A 20,604-nucleotide genomic window follows, 5' to 3' on the forward strand; every position below is an offset into this window, starting at 1 on the left:
AAGAAAGAAATTTTCTAAAAAGTTTAAAATTTTAATAACATCATCAATAATTTAAAAAAATAGCTTTGCATATTATAGTATTAATAAATATTTATTACACATCATTGAGGGGAAAGAGTTAATATTATTAATTTTCCATAAAAATTTATTTGAAATTTAATATTAAAAATAGCAGTTCTGTAACAAAATCCATAAACCACATTTGACATTATTATCGCTCAAAGAAAAGATGCCAAATTTCAGACCGTGAAAACATGTAAATTCATATATAGCTTATAAAATTTTGAATAAAAAAAATTTACTTTTTTGCAAGTATGCTTAGAAATACACCTATGTGAAGATGATGATAAAAATTTTATAGGTTATAATTCAAAATTTTTTTCGAAAATTGTATAAAAATTATTTAAAAATAAATCATAAAAAATGGATGAATTTTATTTGAAATGATCTTAAATCTCGAAATATGAAAAGAAGAATAAAAAAGTGTAATAAAAAAAAGAGAAATTAATAAATATATACCAAATTAAATTAAAACTGAGAAGCTAAAATTTTGAAAGCTAATTTTTTAAAAACTACTCGTGCGATTTTTACCAAATTTGGCAATCTGGCATAATTTAAGTTGTAGAATCGAAATATGGAAAAAAATTGGTATGTTATTTCAGAAAAAGTCCAATTTTGTGTCAAAATACCTATGTTAGAATAATGCTGTATATAAATCTGATATATATCCTAATCCGTGCTTTCAAGACGTGAAAAACGCAATTTGAATTCCATCAATTGGCTTAATAGAATGGGAGTTATAGAACCGTTCCCCCCCCTTTTTTTGCACAGTGTACATGCCATAAAATGCCTTAAGGAAGAAAATCAGATTAAAATAAACTTAAAAGCAGTTTCTCTTAAATCTGTTCGGTGAGTGCTCATATCAGCTGAATTACATCGGCCTCTGCTCAAAGAAAATTTTTGAGAAGTGCAAAAAAGTAGAAAGCTTAGGCTTTTCTTCTCAAAATCAATAGTAAATAAGCTCGAAGTGTATTGGAACCATGTTTATTTGCAAATGAAAACAAATTTAACATTTTTGGTTCTGATGGTTATATAATTGCATGAAGGAGGAAAAATGAGGAACTCCAAAGAACTTGTTCAGTTCTAAAAACTCTGCCTTAGTCACAAGATTAAAAAGATTAAAAACCAATAAAATGCACTTAGAGAGAATTATAATTTAGAATACAAAGGCGCAACATAAAAATGAACTAAAAACAGAAATGATGGAAGAATGGAGGAACATTGATGCAGATATTACAAAAAAAAGAAAAAAGAAACAGTCTAGACATTTGAAAGCTGTGTTATAAATGTTGCAAGACAGCATATAAAGTAGTAATTAACAGAAATATTACAATATGTACTAATATCTGCAGATTTCTTAAAAATATTGGGAGACTTTTGTAAGGAATCCTTTCTGTTGCTTTTTGATCATTGATTTCAAAAAAAAAAAAAAAATGAAGCCACTTTTTACTATGTTTATAAAATAACTAATGTATTTTTACTAAGAGAAATTTATAGATTTAAAATATTCTCATTTGCAAACATTACTTTTTATTAATGAATAAAGCAATATTTCACTGAAACTCATAAGTATATGAGCACTTTTGGGAGCCACTGTAGATACCTTCCGTCTGATGTCTTCCTGTCACATATTGTCATTTGCCACAGTGCAGCTCCCTAGCCAACAAGTGTTTGAATACAAGAATCAAAGTTCATAGGGAGAAAAGTTGCTTTGATGTTATATCTACTTTTTCTAGAGTAGTATTATATTCTTCATTCGTAGACTTTGTAAGAAAAAAAAATTAATATGCTGGTGCTCTGAAGGTTCAAATATTATATCATTCTGGGTGTTGGGTATCCGGATTTCAAACTTTGTATTGTACTTATTTGAATGATTGAAAGAAAAAAACTATTGTAAAATTTTCAGTTTTTATTTTTTCATTTAAAGCCTATACTCTTGCAGTTAATTTTCAATCATTTAATTATATTTGATAGTATATTTAATTTGTGCCAATTTGAAAATAAATATCATTAATGCCAATTTGTTATTAAATATCATTTATGCCAGTTTAGCCTTCCATCGCGTGCGTCATGCGCAAAGTTGACGACTAATTTGATTTTTAATGAACATTTTTCGCATATCGCAGCTGAGACATCTGAAAGTCATTTCTTTTCCTCCTTTCAACCCTTCCCCACATCATGGAATGTGCCAACAAGTAGTCATATGCCCCTCTTTTTTTTTTTTTTTTACAGGGCCTTTGTACTATGTGTCAGCTTCTTCATAAAAGTTAACACATGCATGTGGTTGTGGGGGAAAATCCGATAAATGTTTTTCCCCCTCAAATACTTTGTAATTTTGTGTTATTAATTGATGTGCATTATTTGAAATTGTGTAAATCCGACTGTATATTTTTTTATATCAGTTTTCATGGCAAAAAATATGTGCAACCAGCTGATTTTGCTCGTGTTCTTCAAGAATTATTTGATGAAGAAAAAGAAGGCAAAGAAACCTTTGGATGTGAGAACAGCAGAGATTTGAGTGAGGAAAATATAGAGATAAATAATATCAGCAGTTAATCTGAACAGTAAATTTTGGATGATGATGATAATAATGATATAGAAAAAAATGATTGTGATATGTTCTATGTTTGTAATGCTAACTCTTCTAAATGGCAAAAACAGAAGTACGCAAACTGCTCAAAGTCAAATAAGATGAATAATCTGAAAATGCTACCTGGCCTAAAAACCATGCCAAGGATACAGAGAATGAAATAGGATCATTTTTGAAAATAATTGATTTAAATATGCTTGATGAAATTTTGGAATATAGGAATAAGTATATAAGTTTACTAAAAATCAAATCCTCAAGAGACAGAGGCTGCACTTTTGCCTCAAGAGTGGAAATGATGACACAGTTTAGATTGTTATTTATGATAGGAATAAAAAAAAGGGCAATGTAAATGTAAAAGAATATTTCTCAAGTGATGATACTGGAACTGAAATAACAAGGGATGTGATGAGTTACAAGAGATTTTTATTTCTGTGAAGTTGTCTTAGATTCAATGATGAATCAAGAATACAGGACAGATGAATATTAAAACTAGCTTGGAGTTTAAGATATAGTAAGATATAAATTAAAAATTTTCTATAATGAAATACATAATTGCCTTTCCACCTTACAGATATAAGCATTTCAAAATAATTTACTTTCATTTAAATGTGACATCATTTGTAATAATATGGTTAATATTTTGTTTCTTAACAAATTTATTATCACTATTCACCCATTTATGTCGTTTCCCATACCAAAAACAGTAAAATAACAAATTAAAAAATACCATGTGCGTGTACTCACGTAAAATTGCCAATTGCGGCGCGTTCTGGAAGGTTAAAGTAGTTTTTTAGTTAAAATATGTATTATATATCTACTGTATTTAAACATCACATTAAAATAAATATTCATTAAGAACTCATTAATAAGCTCCACTAGTGCCCAAGTGATTAAGAATGCAGAATGCTGGAAATTCAACTTGAATTCAATCTTAGGTGAGTGGGTTTTCTGCATGCTTGATTTTCCAGATATTTCCCCATGTGTAATGTGAATACGAGCCAAATTCTCTTAGAAAGTTCACCATGAAAACATCTCTTTCCTTACGTAGATAGCCCTGGCATGCATTGCCATATTCAAATAAAATAATCTAACCGTTGATAAGTTTAAAGATAATGGCATATGAATTCATTGCTTTTTTGTTTTTGATGTGGTGCTCGTTGATTCTTATGATCATTTCAGCAAAGTGAATCAAATTATCATTTGTTAGTCCAAAGGGATTTGAATCCCGAAGGACTATTAGTTTTGTTTTGGCATTTTGCGTCGGACTCATAAATGTCGGTTCACTTTTCAAACTGTTGCCACAAAATGTTAGAGTCCTGCATTATATTTGAAGAAATTAAATAATGAAAAATCTGCATAAATGTATGTATATTTCTCGTATTGTGATAAAACAACGGTACATAGAGTCATCGAATTTTGAATAACGTAATCCTCCAACGAATATGAGCATGTGGAAGACCAAATTTGAAATTTGAAATTTGTTTTATGATCGATTTCCTATTTTTTAAAACTTTGACGAATTTTTGATTAACAAACTCAAGGATTTCAAAGCGAGCAATGGCAACGTTGTACAGAAAAAACATTTTTATCTCCAGCGCGTGAGTCTCTGTATCGGAAATTCTAAAAATATGCTCGTTTTAAAACTATTTTGCGATATTGCTGTTGCACTGGATCTTATGGTTTAAGTGCGAGGAACATGACATTTAATAAAGAAAGGTAACGCACAAAATGTTAAAAAACGCCCCTTTGGACGTAATTTAAAATCTGAAACATTGCAGATTTTGTTATACTTATTTGCCTTTATGGCATTAAATATATTAAGTTGCACTTTTTTGAAACATTATATTCTGTTTTGAATTACCCTTGTTCAATAACAGCAGCTAGATCTTTATTTTCCCATAGAAGGATATTATGCCTATTTCAATTACTGAATAAATGAAAAGTGGCCATGTGCAGAAGGCACATGTGATGCAGATACTTATTTTGATCAGTGTGCTTCAACATTTCATTAGCATTCAGCATTTCATTAAGATGCAGGCAATTATTTTGCTGCTAAGCTTATTCTTTTCACAGTTTATAAGTTGCACTTTTTTGAAACTGCAAAACTTGGTCAATGAAACTATACCTTATTAATACAGTTTAGGCTTTCTTTTAGATCATTGCAAGGATTTGTATTGGAAACAACCATTTTAAGTCTTCTTTGATCATTAAAGTTATTTCTAATTATTCCTCTCACAAAAGCCTTGTTATTTAATTTCATCATGGTGGAAGAAGTACCACTGGGTCTTTGACAATAATGTAACTGTCAAGAACAATTCAAATTACCACCTGTTCACCTTAATTTTTTATTAATGGTTGAGGCAGTCCAGAACATGTGCTTCTAAAGGAGTTTTCGATGCATAGACACTTCTGGAAATAGGAATGATGGTGAAAATGAACTCAACGCTGAACAGTGCACATTTTGTTTTGTGGGTTTTCTAAGCTGTGCACTCTTCGCATTAATGAAACCAATATTTAGCATAAGCTTTGGCTATGAGTGGCTTTAATGTAGCTGTCCAACCATGATTGTTAACTCTGTAAAGCTCCTGAAGACAGTTTTCATAAAAATAAGTGACTTCAGGAATATTTTATGTTATGCCATAATTTAAAAAATCACTCTTTTATAATTTTGGGCAACACTTCATTTTAGCTCCCTAAACCCTAATGCCATTTTCAGATAACTTCCTTTTACTTTGTTATTTTTTTAATTGTTTTAAAGTCTCTTTTTTACATCTATATGAGCCTGGATACTGTAACAGTCGATGTATCAAAAGAGACTTGCTGTGTTGAATACAATACACCAGCCAGATTAACACTAACAGGTTTTCCTATTTTGAACTCTGATATGTCATCCTTTTATGTCCTATAATTCTGAATGTTTTAACTAAATTTCTGTGATACTACTGAAAATTAAAACTTCACTCTCTTGTTATTCTTAAAATGATGAAACCATTCAATGTTTTTAGCTAAAATTGCAAATGCTAGTTTAAAATTTGGAGTGCTATAGTATCAACCAGGTGTTTTAGTTTCATTATCCAGGCCTTCTATAATAACACTATCAGTTTTATGATTCTGTTAAACTAGTTAATCTGTTAAAGTGTTCTGTTTAACTAGTTTAGTAATTCACTATCTGCAAAATACAGTTAAATCATGCTAGGAAATATGCTGATTTACTTGTATTCTTGAGTAGGTCATCTGAATGTGTGGAAGGAAAGGCATTATATACATATTACATACAAATGTGTATAATTTCTTGATTTTTTTTTATGGAATTCAAAATGAATATTCATTATTTGATGTAAATAATTCATGTCAAGTTTACTTGCAAAATTTGACTTACAGTTGTTTTTATAGCATAAATGAGCAGTAAAGAGTTTCAGTATGTGTTATATGTTTATTTGTGACTTTTGTTTTCCATTCCTATGTTATGTATGACAAATAGCTCATTTGCATTGGCATGATATTAAGAAATACAAGACTTAATACCTTTCACCTCAATTTTTAATGACATTTGGCCTTCTTTTTATTTTATGATATAAATATCTCTATAAAATAGGCTATTAAATAAATTTTAATAAAAATATTTATTTCACGATTTATATTTAAAAAATAGTTTAATACAGTCAAAAGTCGTTAATTCGGACACCCATAATTCGGAATGATCTATAATCCGGACATCAAAACTAAAAACTTTCTGCGCATGCGCCGCGTTGACACATGCGCAGAGGCATTCACACGTGCGCGTAAGACCTTTTACGACTGCGCATATGAGTGTGCGCAAGTGCAGAATACGTTTTAGCGTGCGCATTTTATGTATAATGGACATATAAGCTAAAATTATCTAATTATCTATTTCAGTTAATGTTGATGATTGCGTTGTTCCTTAATTTTCGAATTGCATCCGGCTTATTATTTTTTGCAGACTGTAAGAGCAATTTTATAAAGGTAAGCTTAAACTTTCGATTATATCAAATAGAATTTCCGATATATATTTGTTAATATGTAAAGGATCTAAAGCGAAAGTATGTTTTGAAATCCGAAATCCGTTTATCAATTTCACGCTGCTCGGCGGCGGGCGCGTAATGAATTGGAAGTTGATTTGTCAGCACTATCCTTATCTTCAGCGCAGATGTTTTTATTTTATTTGGCTTATAATTCCTTACCAAATGTAGTATTTCATCTCGATATGCTCCGTCTTTGATATGATTTAAAACAAGTTCCTCGTCATTATAATTCGCTTCTGATAGCGAAGAAACGTGACAGAGGTTATTGAAAACAAAAAAATTTCGATTGACAAATTAGTCGGTGTTCTTGACACAGCAATTATAGGACTTGAACGGCGGAACTTTGTAACTGAACAAGAAATTATGTCTGTTTAATAGAATTAAAGAGAAAGTATTATCACATGAAACGAAGCAAAACTTAAACAACTTACATTGAAAGAAATGTTTAATAAAGTAAACAAATAAATATTAAGCTTTTTCTTTTTGCAAATTTTGATACCCTTTAGATCATAATTGTTCTTTATTTCATAAATTACGGTTTCATATTTTTAATTTTAGAATTTCTGCATGCCATCTTACGAGATTTAAACTGATGATCTATAATCCGGAAAAATCGATAATCCGGAATCGTCGAAGTCCCGACGAGTCCGGATTAACGACTTTTGACTGTATATATTTATAATGTAATTATTGTGGTTGTCATCCTGTTTTCTTTTTATTGTAGTGAAAATTTAATGAAAGTATCACATGATGTATTTTAGGCTCTAGAAAAGGGCACATCAGTACTTGTTCATTGCTCTGATGGATGGGATAGAACAGCTCAGACATGTTCTCTGGCTGCTTTATTACAGGATCCATATTATAGAACCATTACTGGTTTTCAAGTAAGCTGTGATTGAAAATTATCAGAATTTGTTATGAAAGTACTACAGTATTTTCTTATTTTCCCACCCTCGCATATTTTTTCCTAGCTTTTTAGTGCCAGTTTCTGAAAAATATCTGCATAATTTTTCCCTTCCTTCATGTGTTCAGAGAACTATCACCTCTAAATTTTAAAATCGATTCATCCATGTAGTGATTGATTTTGTTTTACTAACAAAGACAAAACCTCGGAAACTACTTGTGAAGGTCATGCCACTACTTCCCTATCTAATAAGAAGGGTGAGGTTCTAGTTTCAGGGACAGGGGAGTAGAAATGAAGATATCTTATTAGACATTGTGATGCTAATATTGCTATGTATTTTTTATTGAAATTCTTTTAAAGAACTAACATTTTGATAGTCACCTCTGGTTTATTCATAACTACTTTTCATTTGTCATGCTCTTACTGTAACCACTTCTTCTGGAAATTAAATTATTTACATAAATTTCTGCTCTCGATTTTCGAATAGTAAATTCAATGGAATCCCTTTCCGTCGAAGGACTGTGGAAAGAAATATGGTATATAATTTTATTAGTACATCCATTCATAATTCTGCTGTAGGTTTTTTTTTATTTGTGATGCATTTGTATGAATTTAGAATGTTGTAGTAAAATAATTTTTTGTGTTGCATTAAAATAAGTCTTTTAACTACCAGTTCAGAAACTTGCAGCTAGTCTAATGGCAAAAGTATTTTTTATGTTTTTATAATTTAAAAGTTAAACTTTCTTGAATGAATAAAGTTAATTTTGTATTCATTCAAGTATATATACATTAAAAGCCCGACTATTCAGCATTCAACTAACTGGAAAGCTCAAGTACCGAGAATATTTAAAAAAACCTTTGTCCCTGAAAAATTTAGTAAATGAGAGAATTGTATTGCCATTATAGAACTTTTAATATTATTAACACTAATACATCATCACCAAGCAGTGTGATTTAGTGCCATTAATATATACGCATGACATCGGAACATAATAATAAATAGTCCTCCCCCCATGATAAGCTGATTAATTTTTCTAAAGAAGGATATAAATTCAATATTTTTCCTTGCATTTTGAAAAATAGTTAATATTTGGGACTCTGAAATGAAGTATTTTCAAAGTTACAGAATTTGGTCATTTGATTTAAGTTTTTCCATGTTGTATGTATATTTTGTTCTCTTTATTAGCTGACTAAACAGGATGATCTGTTAATTTAAACTTCTACTGGAATGATAGGCGACATCTTCACCAACTTTCATGTTTGGTAGGATTTCAAATTAATCAAAATACATCAGCTTTAATGACTAAAGGGCATTTTTTTTTCTGTCAAAATTGTATATAATTTTGAATGCAAGCTTTTGATATTCAAGTTGATAACAAATAAGATGATTGTTTTTATAATTTTAGAGCTGAAATTTTTTGCATTGATTTATTGGCTTTTCTAATGTGAATTCCATTTTTCATGCACTCAACTATCTGGAATTCCATATTTCCTAAGCTTTCCAAATTATTCAGCTTATGAATAAATTACAAGAATAAATTTGAGGGCAGTGTTTCTGTTTTTTAAATTTTAAGGTTTGAAAAGAGTATTTATAATATTTCTTTTTACCTTTCATGTATCACTAATAAATACCAAAGCTGTTTTGTTTTAAATAAAGATTATGACATTAAAAAAATTTATTGCATTTCATCTCGAAATTTTTAAGCTGATGTGAAGGGTATTGAAAAATGTATGTACATTTTTCAAACAAATTTATTTAAGTTTTTGCCGTAGATTCTGATCTTTCAGTATTCTGCCATCAATCTCAAGCATTTTATTTTTTTATTTATTTATTACAGTTTTGTTTTATCATAAGCATAGTTTTTATTTTCGGCAAAAAACTTTGATTTCATTCCAACCTTCATGCTGGAAATTAATTACAGTAGACTCCCGATTATCCACGGGCGGATTATCTGTGGAGCGGATTATTCGCACCTGCAGTACAAAGTTTTTTTTATTATTTTTTATAAGCGTAAAGCAAAAAAAAAAAAATAAAAATAAAAATTTTCACAAAACTGAGCAAAACGTTCAATTTGCTAACATCGTGCTTATTTATAGCAAAAATATACCAGGCCTTCTCGGAACCTTTCCCTCTGATGAGTAAATGATTTTTTACTCACCCTTGCAGTATCTGCTCCACCGCCCTCTCTCATCTTAACCCCTTAACTGCCACTGAAAACGTACAAGATTCATTTCCCAGTGCCACAGTTTTTCACACAGGTGCGCGTAGTTACGCGAAGTATTAAGGGAAAATAAGGGCAAAAATAAAATAAAATTTCTAAAATCTGTTTACTTTTACAAAATAAAGAATAAAAGAAAAAAAAATGAATGCACTAAATTTAATGTTTTGAGTAAAAGTATGACAAAAAGATGTAAGTATAATAAAAATGATGTTTTTATAATAAAAAAGATCCCTAAAATGGAATTTCGATAAAATAAAATAAAAAAATAAATAAAATACATTTTACTCAAACAACACCAGCCAATACCGCGCAGTCATTACTTTCACCTCTTTAGACACATCTGTCTCTCTAATTTCTCTCCACACTTCTCTGAAATAGTATCGTCCTTCGCATACTTTGTCAAGGTCATTGTGGTGTTTCATTCCAAAGCTTTGCGAATAATTTTGCGGGTAGCAGCACAAAGCAAATGATAGTATTTTGGAAGGGCGTATATATACGCCAGGGGCAGTTAACGCATCGGCCGAGCAAGGCGTATATATACGCCCTCGGCAGTTAAGGGGTTAATCTTACTGACACGTTCACTTCCTCCCACTCCCCATTGTTAGTTTAAGCCTGATAGTGTTTGCGAATCGGTCAGAGTTAATTTCTTATCTTTTATTGTGTTCAGTGCTTGTGCTTTTTGGTTTTGTGTTTTTCGTTACCGATTTAAAATGTCAGGAAAATGAAAGAAGGTTGTGTTGACGATTGCGCAAAAACAAGAATTAATTTCCAAAGTAGCAAACGGTGTTACAAGGCAGCAGATGGAATTGGATTACGGAATCGCGGAAGCAACAGTGCGTGACATTCTAAAGCAAAAGGACAAACTGGTGAACTTTGTATCAATGTCGGACAGTGCTTCCGGAATGAGAATGCGAAAAACTATGAAACTTTGATGAGCTAGATACAGCATTGACAGAGTGGTAGCTCAAGTTCGAAAAGAGGGTACTCCTGTAAATGGTCCAATCATTGCGGCATCATTTTTTTTGAGTTGTTAAGCCTGAAAGGAAATTTTCATGCGTCTTCTGGCTGGTTGACTCGTTTTAAGCAGCGACATGGAATTCGAGAAATTGGACTTCATGGGGAGGAATGTAGTGGTGACCAACAAGCAGCCGATGATTTCAGCCATGAATTTAAAGAATTTGTTTTAAAAGAAGAGCTATCTTTTGAACAAATTTACAATGCCGACGAATCGGGACTTTTGTGGAAAGTCTTCCCACTCGCAGTTTAGCAGTTGAAAGAGAAAGTAAAGTGGCGGGTCATAAAAGCAGCAAGGAAAGGATCTCTATCATGTCTTGCAGTAACGCTACTGGTGGACATAAACTTAGACTTGTTGTCATTGGAAAGTTAAAAAAAAAAAAAAAAAAAAAAAAAGAGAGATCTTTCAAAGGAACAAGGATAGAAAATTTGCCCGTTGATTACTTTAACACCCCCAAAAAAAAGGATGGATGAACCAAAACATTTTTCAAGAATGGTTCGAAAAACCTGTCTGAAAAAGCTGTGCTGTTGATCGACAACGCACCTTCTCACCCAGCAACAAGTGTGCTAAAGTCTTCTGATGGACAAATTTTTACAAAGTTTCTCCCCCCCAAACGTTACTGCACTAATCCAACCCATGGACCAAGGAATCATTGCAACAATGAAGAAAACATACCAAACCAAGGTGCTAATGACCAAAATTGAAGAAGGTTATCATCTGAAAGAGTTTTGGAAACATTTCACAATCTTGGACAGCATCTATGATATTGCATCTGCATGGGACTCAGTGAAACTGTCAATCGTCATAAAATCATGGAGAAAACTTATGCCTAAAGTTGAAGCCAACAACAACCTAACCCCTTTGAGTTGTGAAGAAGAGAATGAAGATATACGCCCACGGCAACTCTTGCCGATATGGTGTAAACTCTTCCGGGTGGTGAGAACGTCGATGCTGAAAACATTAACGAGTGGTTGGAGTGTGACGTCAACAAACCTGGCTTTGAACGCTTCACAGATGACGTAATTGTGAAGAAAGCAAGGGAAGAGACTGAGAATGAAGGACAGTGAAGTGAAGACGAATAAGAGCCCGCTGTGAAGATGCAGAAAACTCACGAAGCGGCTTTGCAACAAGTCGATGGACTGCTGAGCTATTCGGAAGAACAAGATGATGCAGAGTTGGCCAAGAAACTTATGCTACGAAAAATACAATCTCAGATCAAGAGAAAATGCTTCCAAAGCAAGAAGCAAACACAAATGACTGGGTACAAAGCACTTTTCTGTTTTCATTAACAAAATGCATTTTAGGTTAGTTTTGAGTGATATACTAAAATATTAAGCGTTAGTTAAACATTTCCTGCTGTTTATTTTATGTTTTATTGTACATAAAACGATTTTTCAAAGATGGAATGACTGTTTCCTCTTTTGCTATACCCATTTTTAGCTTTTTTCGGATTATCCGCGGTGGCTACGCCACCCAATTCCGCGGATAATCGGAAGAGTACTGTACAAGAATTTCCTAGCAGTCACAAAATAAACTGTTGCTATATTATGAATAACCGGGTTTTTTTTTTTTTTTTTTTTTTTTTTTTTAATTCTTTGTATTTATCTTGTCCATCTCACTCTAGATATATCCAAATAAATGATAGGTACCATTGTAACAAATTCATTTATGGGCCATGATTCACCTGTTTTAAAGTATTTATAAAAAGAAACAAAAATGAAATTTTTACTAAGTTTACAAGGGGAATGAGGTTCAATAGTACTTTCCTATTCTAAATAGGACGTATTGTCAGCCTATTCATGGGACACAGATGTGCAGTGAATATTTAAATGTTTCTGAAATTAATGCCACCTTAAATGAATTTCTTATAATACAAGTATCACAAACAATCAAATAAAGCCATCAAGCACTGGCACTTCCTGTGTCAGTGCTCGATGGTCAGAGGAAGGTTCAATTCCTGTGCATTGTCCAGAAAATGAACCTTCTGTTATTTTGCTTACATGCAGCACAAGCTAGTTTTCCTCACAATCTTCTACAAAGGTATTTCTTCAAAAGCAAAATTGCCTTTAGTATATTAATTGCTGCTGTGTAATGTATTTTGAGCTTTCTTAACACTTTGCCTATCATATATTGAAAGTATTTTTGCAAGATAATATAATGTTGACTATAAAGTATTACAGTACTAATTTTCAGAATTTCTGAATATGTATATTCGTAATTTTCTAACATTCAGTACATCTTATTAAAGTGAATGCAGAATATAAGTTATATCTTTCTGGATTTTTATGGACAATTTTGGTACTTTCTGATTGTCTGCCCCTCTAATGAAAAGTCAAGAACTTGTTGGCGACTTTGGAGAGAAACATTTGTTAGGGTATCTTTATATCTATTTGTACAACCCATCCAGTATCACTTATTTTTTTATTTTCTTCTGTCCGGATGTAAGACACATGCGTACTTCTCAGTTTTTTGTTTTGTTGTTCTCCCCATATACACATGAATGTTTTTCATTAAGCAACAAACATCAGAGAATTGCTGAACCTCAGCTCCAGAATCCTAAAATGAGGAATGAAAAATGGGTGCTTGATGTTTTTATGCAAGTTACCTTACTCTGTATATTTTCAAAAAGCCGGATCTGAGATTTCACTAAAGACAATGAAAATACAGTGTGTTGCTCACCACTGCTATGGAAAATTGCTTAAACTCCCATAGGAAGAATCATGTTCTGCAGTTACACTGGGGGAAATGTTTGTAGACATGGGAAGCCATGAGAGATGCTATGTACACTGCTTAAAAAAAAAAAAAAAAAAAAAAAAAAAATTGCACAGTTCTATATCTTTTCTACTGGGCCGATTCATGAAATTCAAATTGCGTTCTTCATGTCTTATGATATACTACATTAGATTTATATATAACACTATTCTAACAGGTATTTTGACACAAAATCGGACCTTTTCTGAAATAACATACCATTCTTTTTACATATTTCGATCCTACGACTCAAATTATGCCTGGATACTAAATTTTGTAACATTTGGTGCGAAATTTACGGAGAAATTCAATAGTTTATGTTGCCGCTTTTTTTCAGTTTGCGGCAAGAAGAGTTCACTTGGTGAACTTCTTAATGTATGACAACCTATTTCCCTTTCTACCTCGTGCGTGGAGGGGAGGGAAGTCACAATTGTTCTTTTTTTCAGATAATGGTCTTTATATTATATTTTAAATTATAATTGTTATTATTTTAATTATTTTTTCTTTTTCAAATTTCATTTTAATTGTTTAAGTTGCGTGGTTTCTTTCAAAAAAACTGTTAAAAATTTCTATTTACTCATTCAAACTGCGTAGTTTAAATCAAAGGTGCATCGTTTAATTTTTTTTTCAAATAGTTTTCTTTATACTATATTTTTAGTCATAGTTACTATTTTAGGTAATTTTTAGACTTTTATTTTAATTGTTAGTGTTGCATTGTCGCTTCAGATAATTATTTTAAAATTTTCTATTTATTTATTCGAACTGGGAATTTTAAATATATTTATTAATATAAATTTTCCAAAATTTGATTTTATTTATTTGAATTGCGTTTCTTTCGAAAGAATACTTTGTAGCCCAGACTACAATGCATTTGAAAACTGCATATATCAAAAGAGAAAATACAGTAAAGCACATTTAACATGCCTTTCAATGTTCCATTCAGAAAAGATTTATAAATAAGAGAGATGTATAACCGACATTTTAACTTAGGATGACTTGCATACACTGCTTTAAACAGTTTTATCATTGTGCCCATTGCTTTACACAATTTTATCATTCTACATTTGGTTTCTTAAAATGTTATTCATATTTTAGTCAAATATTTTATTTTTGAAATCGCAAGAATCAAATATCATAAGATTAAAAAAGTTTTAAATTTAAAAAAAAATACAAATACTAAATTTTACGCAAAAATTTGTTTTTTCTTCTCTTTTTCTTCAGGCATTCTGCTTCATTCTTACTCTATTTCTTTAGGCATTCTGCAAGTATATTAAAAAGTATCCAACTTTTCGAAACATCTTGGTATTTCTGACAATAATTTTAAATAAAGTTATCGCCTTCCATTTCATAAAGGCCCACAAATGGCCGAGCGGTAAAGTCACTGAACACTGGTAGTTCACTCCATGGTTCAAATCTCAGTAAACGGGCTGGTCACATGGGTGTTTTCATGGATTTTCTCATGTGTAACGTGTATACCAGCTGGTTTCCCTTAGAAAGTTCTTTACGGAGGCATCCCTCATTTTAGGCAGATAGCCCTGCTTTTGCCATAACTTAATAATCCAATTCAATCCATTTCATCAGTATTTGGTCAGAGCGTTTATCAGTTTTTAGAGGCTAAGCATTTTGAAGGTATGAGATGAAAGGAAAGATTGGGTTATTAATTATGGCAAAGGAAAGACCAAGAGGTTTTGGTTTATTTAATTATGGCAAAGCATACAATCTCTCTAAGGGAGGAGATGCCTTTGTGGAGGACTTTCTAAGGGAAACTGGTTCGTATACACGTCACATATAGGAAAAACCATGAAAACGCCCGTGCAGCCAGCCCGTTCGTGGGATTCGGACCAAACTACCAGTGTTCAGTGACTTTACCACTCGGCCACTGTTTAATCAAGAGGAGAAAAAAACATCTTTAGGTGACATCCACATACATCACTCCTGAATAAACTCCTGAATCCTCCTGGATAAACTCCTGAATCTTCAAATAATTCGACTGAGAAATCATGGGATTCTCCAATTATGATACTGTATGATGTTCTATAACGTAATTTAAATTTATGCTACCATATAGTCTAAAACCAGTCGCTCTTCACTTTAATCAGCAGTGATATCATTTTTGTCTTTTTTGTATTTGCTGGTGTACACATCCAAGTGTTTTCTCTTTGAACACCTAAATTCCTTGAAGTATCCTGAAAGTATAGTCAAAAGCGTCCAACATTTTTAAACATCTTGGTATGTCTGACAGCCAAATTTCCCTTCAAATTTTTGCTTATATTGAAAAGATTTTTATTGTATAGTATGCTAGTAATGCTAGCTTAATAATATCTAAAGAACTTGGCAGTCGAGGCAGTTTTAATTCCATTTTTATTTGCAACTGATATTTGTGGCCATAATCACTTGGCACTCTAATCGTGCCTTTCCACAGAAGATTTACATTTTTGATATTGTTGAGATAGAAAGCAAGCCAGCAAAATTACAGCTTAGCACAGTAGAGAGCAAAAGCTGAAGTGCGTAGTTATGAAGGATGGAAGCACGCGAAGAGAAAAGTTTTTGTTTGCAATTTGGTGATTGGTCAAGAGGCATCTGCATTAGAGGTTACGTAAGATCGCATGATTAATTTGAATGACGCGATGCAGAGAAGTTATTATGATTTTAGAATAGAGAGAAAGAATTAATGTTTATAGTTATATTATAATTCTAATTCATATAATTTTATCTTATATATATATATATATATATATATATTTAAACTGAGACTTGAACCAAACTGTCTAACTTTTAAAGTTTAATTTACATAATGGTTATAATTAAAGTTTCACTTTGAAATGGTCATAAAAGGAAAACTGCCGGACCAAATGTTATCAAACTTGGGAATCATGTAAAGGATTATGGGAATTTATTTTCTGCGGGGGAAAAAAAAGAGTTAAAAAACTCACCACCAAGGGAAATGTGCACTGTATGCAATATTTTTAAATGAAATAAGACATGAAAACATCGGTTTAAAATGTGTGTAATCGTTTCCAAAACGTGTTACAAAGCATGTTCTATGTAGCGTCCAGCATTTTCCGAAAGCAAGTTAAATCCTGTTACTGCATTCTCAACAGCTGCTCTTAGCATATCAGGAGAAATGTTACGGACATATTGGTGTATCACATTTTTCATTTCTTCCAAATTGTTTAGATTATCACCATAAACAGAGCTTTTGAGATAACCCCATAGCCAAAAGTCACAGAGGTTGAGGTCTGGTGGGAAGTATTGGCGTATAAGACGGTCATTCGTGAAATGTTGCCTAAGTAACTGTGCAACACATGTGAGCCCAGCCCTGCATAAAAATCGTAGTATCTAAAATGCCACATTACTGCAGTTCATGTATCACGAAACATTTTAACATTAACTCTAAGCGAACTGCAATCACGGTGGTCCAGCTGTCGACTGCTCTTCAGAGAAAAATGGTTCAGTTATGAAACTAGCTGTCTGGTGTGGAATGACTGCTATGCAATAGAATGCAGTAGAAGAATGCAATGGAACAAGGTAGATAACATGAGAGATTTCTTTGGCCCAAATCGAGTAAAAGCATTTTGAATTAGTATCTTCATGTTTTAGCCCCTTCACGCCGACTGTCACGTCTACATGCCAGCAACGAACACACTCACCTCCCGGTTGACACGCAGGCGTGCCAGAGCATTTTCCCGTTCACTACCGACTGTCTAGTATTTGTGCCAGTGTCCTAGAATGTTGGAAAAACTATAATTTCCGTCACAAAATGGCACTGTATGTCCATATGGTTTCAGATACATGTACATTAGACCTTCTACTCAAAATGAGAGAAGCATGACTCACATACACGTGTTTTTGATTATATAAACAAACGGGAAAATAAATGTTTCCGAATGGCGTGATTTATGACGTCTCTTTAAATCACACTTTATTCGCACGTGGTAGTTGTTTACTGTAAGTAGAGAAGTTTTATTTTTGCTAAAGCATTGTGTATTTCGGTTTGCAGTTCAGTTTTTAGAAAATAATTAGATCTTGTTAGACGTGAATTCTTTCTGTTTTTACCATTGCAATATTGAAGCGTTGAAAATGTTTAACAGAGCATGAAATAGCAGAAATGATGCAAAATATTTCAGATATTGATTCTGAAACTTTGTTCAGAAGAGACTGATAAGAAAATGAGACGACGATGCTTCGTTTGTTCACATTTCCGGAAAAAACCTCCAAAACGGCAAATGAGTTATTACGAATGCAAGGAATGTAACGTAGGACTGTGTGTAGATCCCTGTTTTCAAATTTTTCATACGAAAAGAGAATTTTAAGTAATATATTTAGCTTTCAGATGTATAATGTTAAAAGTCATAAAATGGTGAGTGATGAAAATAAAATGAGTAAAATATGCATTTAAACAAGAAATAAGGTAATTAAAGTATATAATATAAAAATATCTATGAAGCATAAGCCATTTAAACACTCTATAGAGCATTATTAAACAATGTGTTGATACTTTGGAAATTTCATGGATTTAGGCTTAGTAGCAAAAAAGCCCCCGGCCCTCTAGAGACGCTCGCGGAAGACAGTGCCGGCCTCCGCGATAAGCGAGCGTTTTCGCTACCCGGCTCGAAGGGGTTAAGCATTTTTCCGTTCATCCAGCCGTTCTCATTTGCACAAATAATTACGTCATTAGGAAAATCTCCCTTCGGAATAGTCTTTCGTTCAAAAATGATCATCGGCTTTAGCTTGTCACCGTTTGTGGCACATTCTAACACACATGTAAATGACATTATTTCATGTTCTGTCGTAAGCACAGATACAGTTTTTGCAACAGTTTCATCAACAGTTCTGTTTGCAGGAGAGTCAAAAGCTAACGGCGTTTCATCCATCTGTGACCGAAGAAGTTTTTTTTGTCAATAATATCTGTCACATATTTCAGAAAAGATGCCTTTTTATCCTGCCAGTCCATTGGTAATTGTTGCCCAACTGTTGTTCTAGTAGGCATAGAAATATTTTTTCTTTTCATAAATCTGCTACACCTCCTTTGAAATCATTTATATTCATTCGTTTTGCTATAAATTTTGCTCGTAAGTGAATTTTTACACTCGAAATTGCCATTCCCTTTCCTCGTTGCTCCTTTTTCTAGTTTTCAAGGTCGTCCTCTAGATTCGGCCACCTTACAGTACCACTTCTTACGCTCGTTTCTGTTGTGGCATATTTTTAAGAAGTTCTTTTTCAGTCCTCCAACATCGAATACAACTCTTGTCAACTTCAAACTCTCGAGCTGTTGCTTGATTTCCAATTTGCTCGGCACGTGAAATTCCATTAAGCTTGAAACCAGCAGTATAGCTTCTGTGCCGTTTATGTGACATTTTCAAAATTTTTCCACTCTCTTCTTACTTAAAAACTATCCAACAAGTACCCAAACTGATGGGATCTGCATCTGGCAGAATGCCAAGAAAAATCGATTCATGCTGAAGGGGAAATATGTCAGAGTTCGGTATTGCGAGGCAGGTGGAGTCGTATCCGCCTTTGAAAAAAATTGCAGAAAAGGCAGGGGTGGGGAGAGGATGGGTACTGGAAGATTCATCAAATGGCAGAGGAGAAAGACTATTCAAACTGATGAGATGGCTGATTTGAAAGGGGGAAGAATGTTCTTTTTCTGAGATCTCGTTTAGGGTGAATAAAACATGTAGATCCGTTCAAGGGAAAGAATGTAAACAAAATAACACTCGCAAAAAGCAACTGAGTGGTCTTTTGTGTAGGAACAGCACCAGTCTATGCACAATGACAAGGCCATCCAAACTATGTACAATGACCATCATAGGAAATATTTTATATTTAGTACACCTAAACACTGCATGGGTAGAAACGCCGCACCCACTGAAAATTTAAGTTTTAAACACGTAAACGACACGGTGTTTCTTCCGGAAATTATGGTAATTACCGCTAAGGCTGTTTTTAATGGCGGCCATTGATGTTTACATTTGAAACAGGAGACTACAGTCAAAAGTTGTTAATTCGGACACCCATAATTAAATATCTATAATCCGGACGTCAAAACTAAAAACTTTCTGCGCATGCGCCGCGTTGACACATGCGCATAGGATTATCGAAATATTCAATTTGACTTATCTTTTAAGTCCTAGTTCCGACAAAATTCTGTCAAAAATTCCGAATTAGTCAAGCTGAAGTAAAAGGTTTAATATATATTCACTGTATGTTAATAAAGTAATCAGAGTGTTATAAAAATCAATTTTAGAATTTACGCTGATGCAACTTTTTGTTTGAACATATGTAATGGAAGAGAAGGCTTGTAGAGATCTGTTTTAACATGCCTCTAAAAATAGATGTCATACTCCTTTTGTCTCTTCAATGTCAAAAAACTTTCCTTTGAGACGCAACTTTAGTTTTTGGGAAAGAAAACAAATCACAAGAAGACAAATTTGAAGAACATGCAGGACGATTGAGTACACATACGTATTTTCGGAACACAAGCGGTTCTCCGATTGGTTATTGAATAATGAAAAGGTGCATTGTCATGCAAAACAAAATATTTGGGATACGTTTTCTGACTGAATAATATAAGATTAAAAGTCGTCTGCTTAATTCACAGCCATTTACAAATCAACTACTCGGGCAATTGCATAATCATTTTGATACCTGAGATTGTAAGACAAACCTAATATCACTGGATTTACACACTTCTTTAATCTTCCGAGAACATTCCTTCTTTAGCTCATATTCCAAGAATATTAAGTGAATACAATTATTGCAAAAGAAACTGAATATTCATTTGCACTATATCTTGGTAGTTTAAATGAGTTAATAAAACTTAAATTCTGCTTTTTGTGTCTAAGAATGCAACAATATTTTAAGTATTTACAAATAAAATATTAAATTGGAGATTCAATTGGAGCCTCACCAGTTGCCTAGCATTTGAAGATTGTTAAATACTAAGTGTTTGTTGCAAAGTTTAACCCAGGCTGCATGGTTGGTTTTCGTAGTTTTCTAGGTTCTGTTTACAAAGGTCC

At 32.6% G+C, this 20,604-nt stretch overlaps 1 protein-coding gene across 4 annotated transcripts in view; it reads left to right on the forward strand.

Annotated features, from left to right (window-relative positions):
- The window catches only part of Mtmr6 (Myotubularin related protein 6), a 169,951-nt gene that overhangs the window by 86,060 nt on the left and 63,287 nt on the right, over nt 1-20,604 (forward strand). For 3 of the 4 annotated variants that reach the window (XR_015042178.1, XM_085820690.1, XM_085820691.1), the window contains one exon: nt 7,455-7,577. The exons of the other annotated variant lie outside the window; for it this stretch is intronic. Coding sequence is in view for 2 of the 3 variants with exons in the window: in XM_085820690.1 (XP_085676816.1) it covers nt 7,455-7,577 (123 nt within the window). In the remaining variant the exon portion in view is untranslated. The remainder of the gene's footprint in view (nt 1-7,454; nt 7,578-20,604) is intronic. 4 annotated transcript variants of the gene reach the window in all.

The sequence above is a fragment of the Stegodyphus dumicola genome, chromosome 7 (assembly GCF_044657685.1).
Source record: "Stegodyphus dumicola isolate Sdum_Otavi_A_Nest chromosome 7, ASM4465768v1".
In the NCBI taxonomy this organism is placed as follows: domain Eukaryota; kingdom Metazoa; phylum Arthropoda; class Arachnida; order Araneae; family Eresidae; genus Stegodyphus; species Stegodyphus dumicola.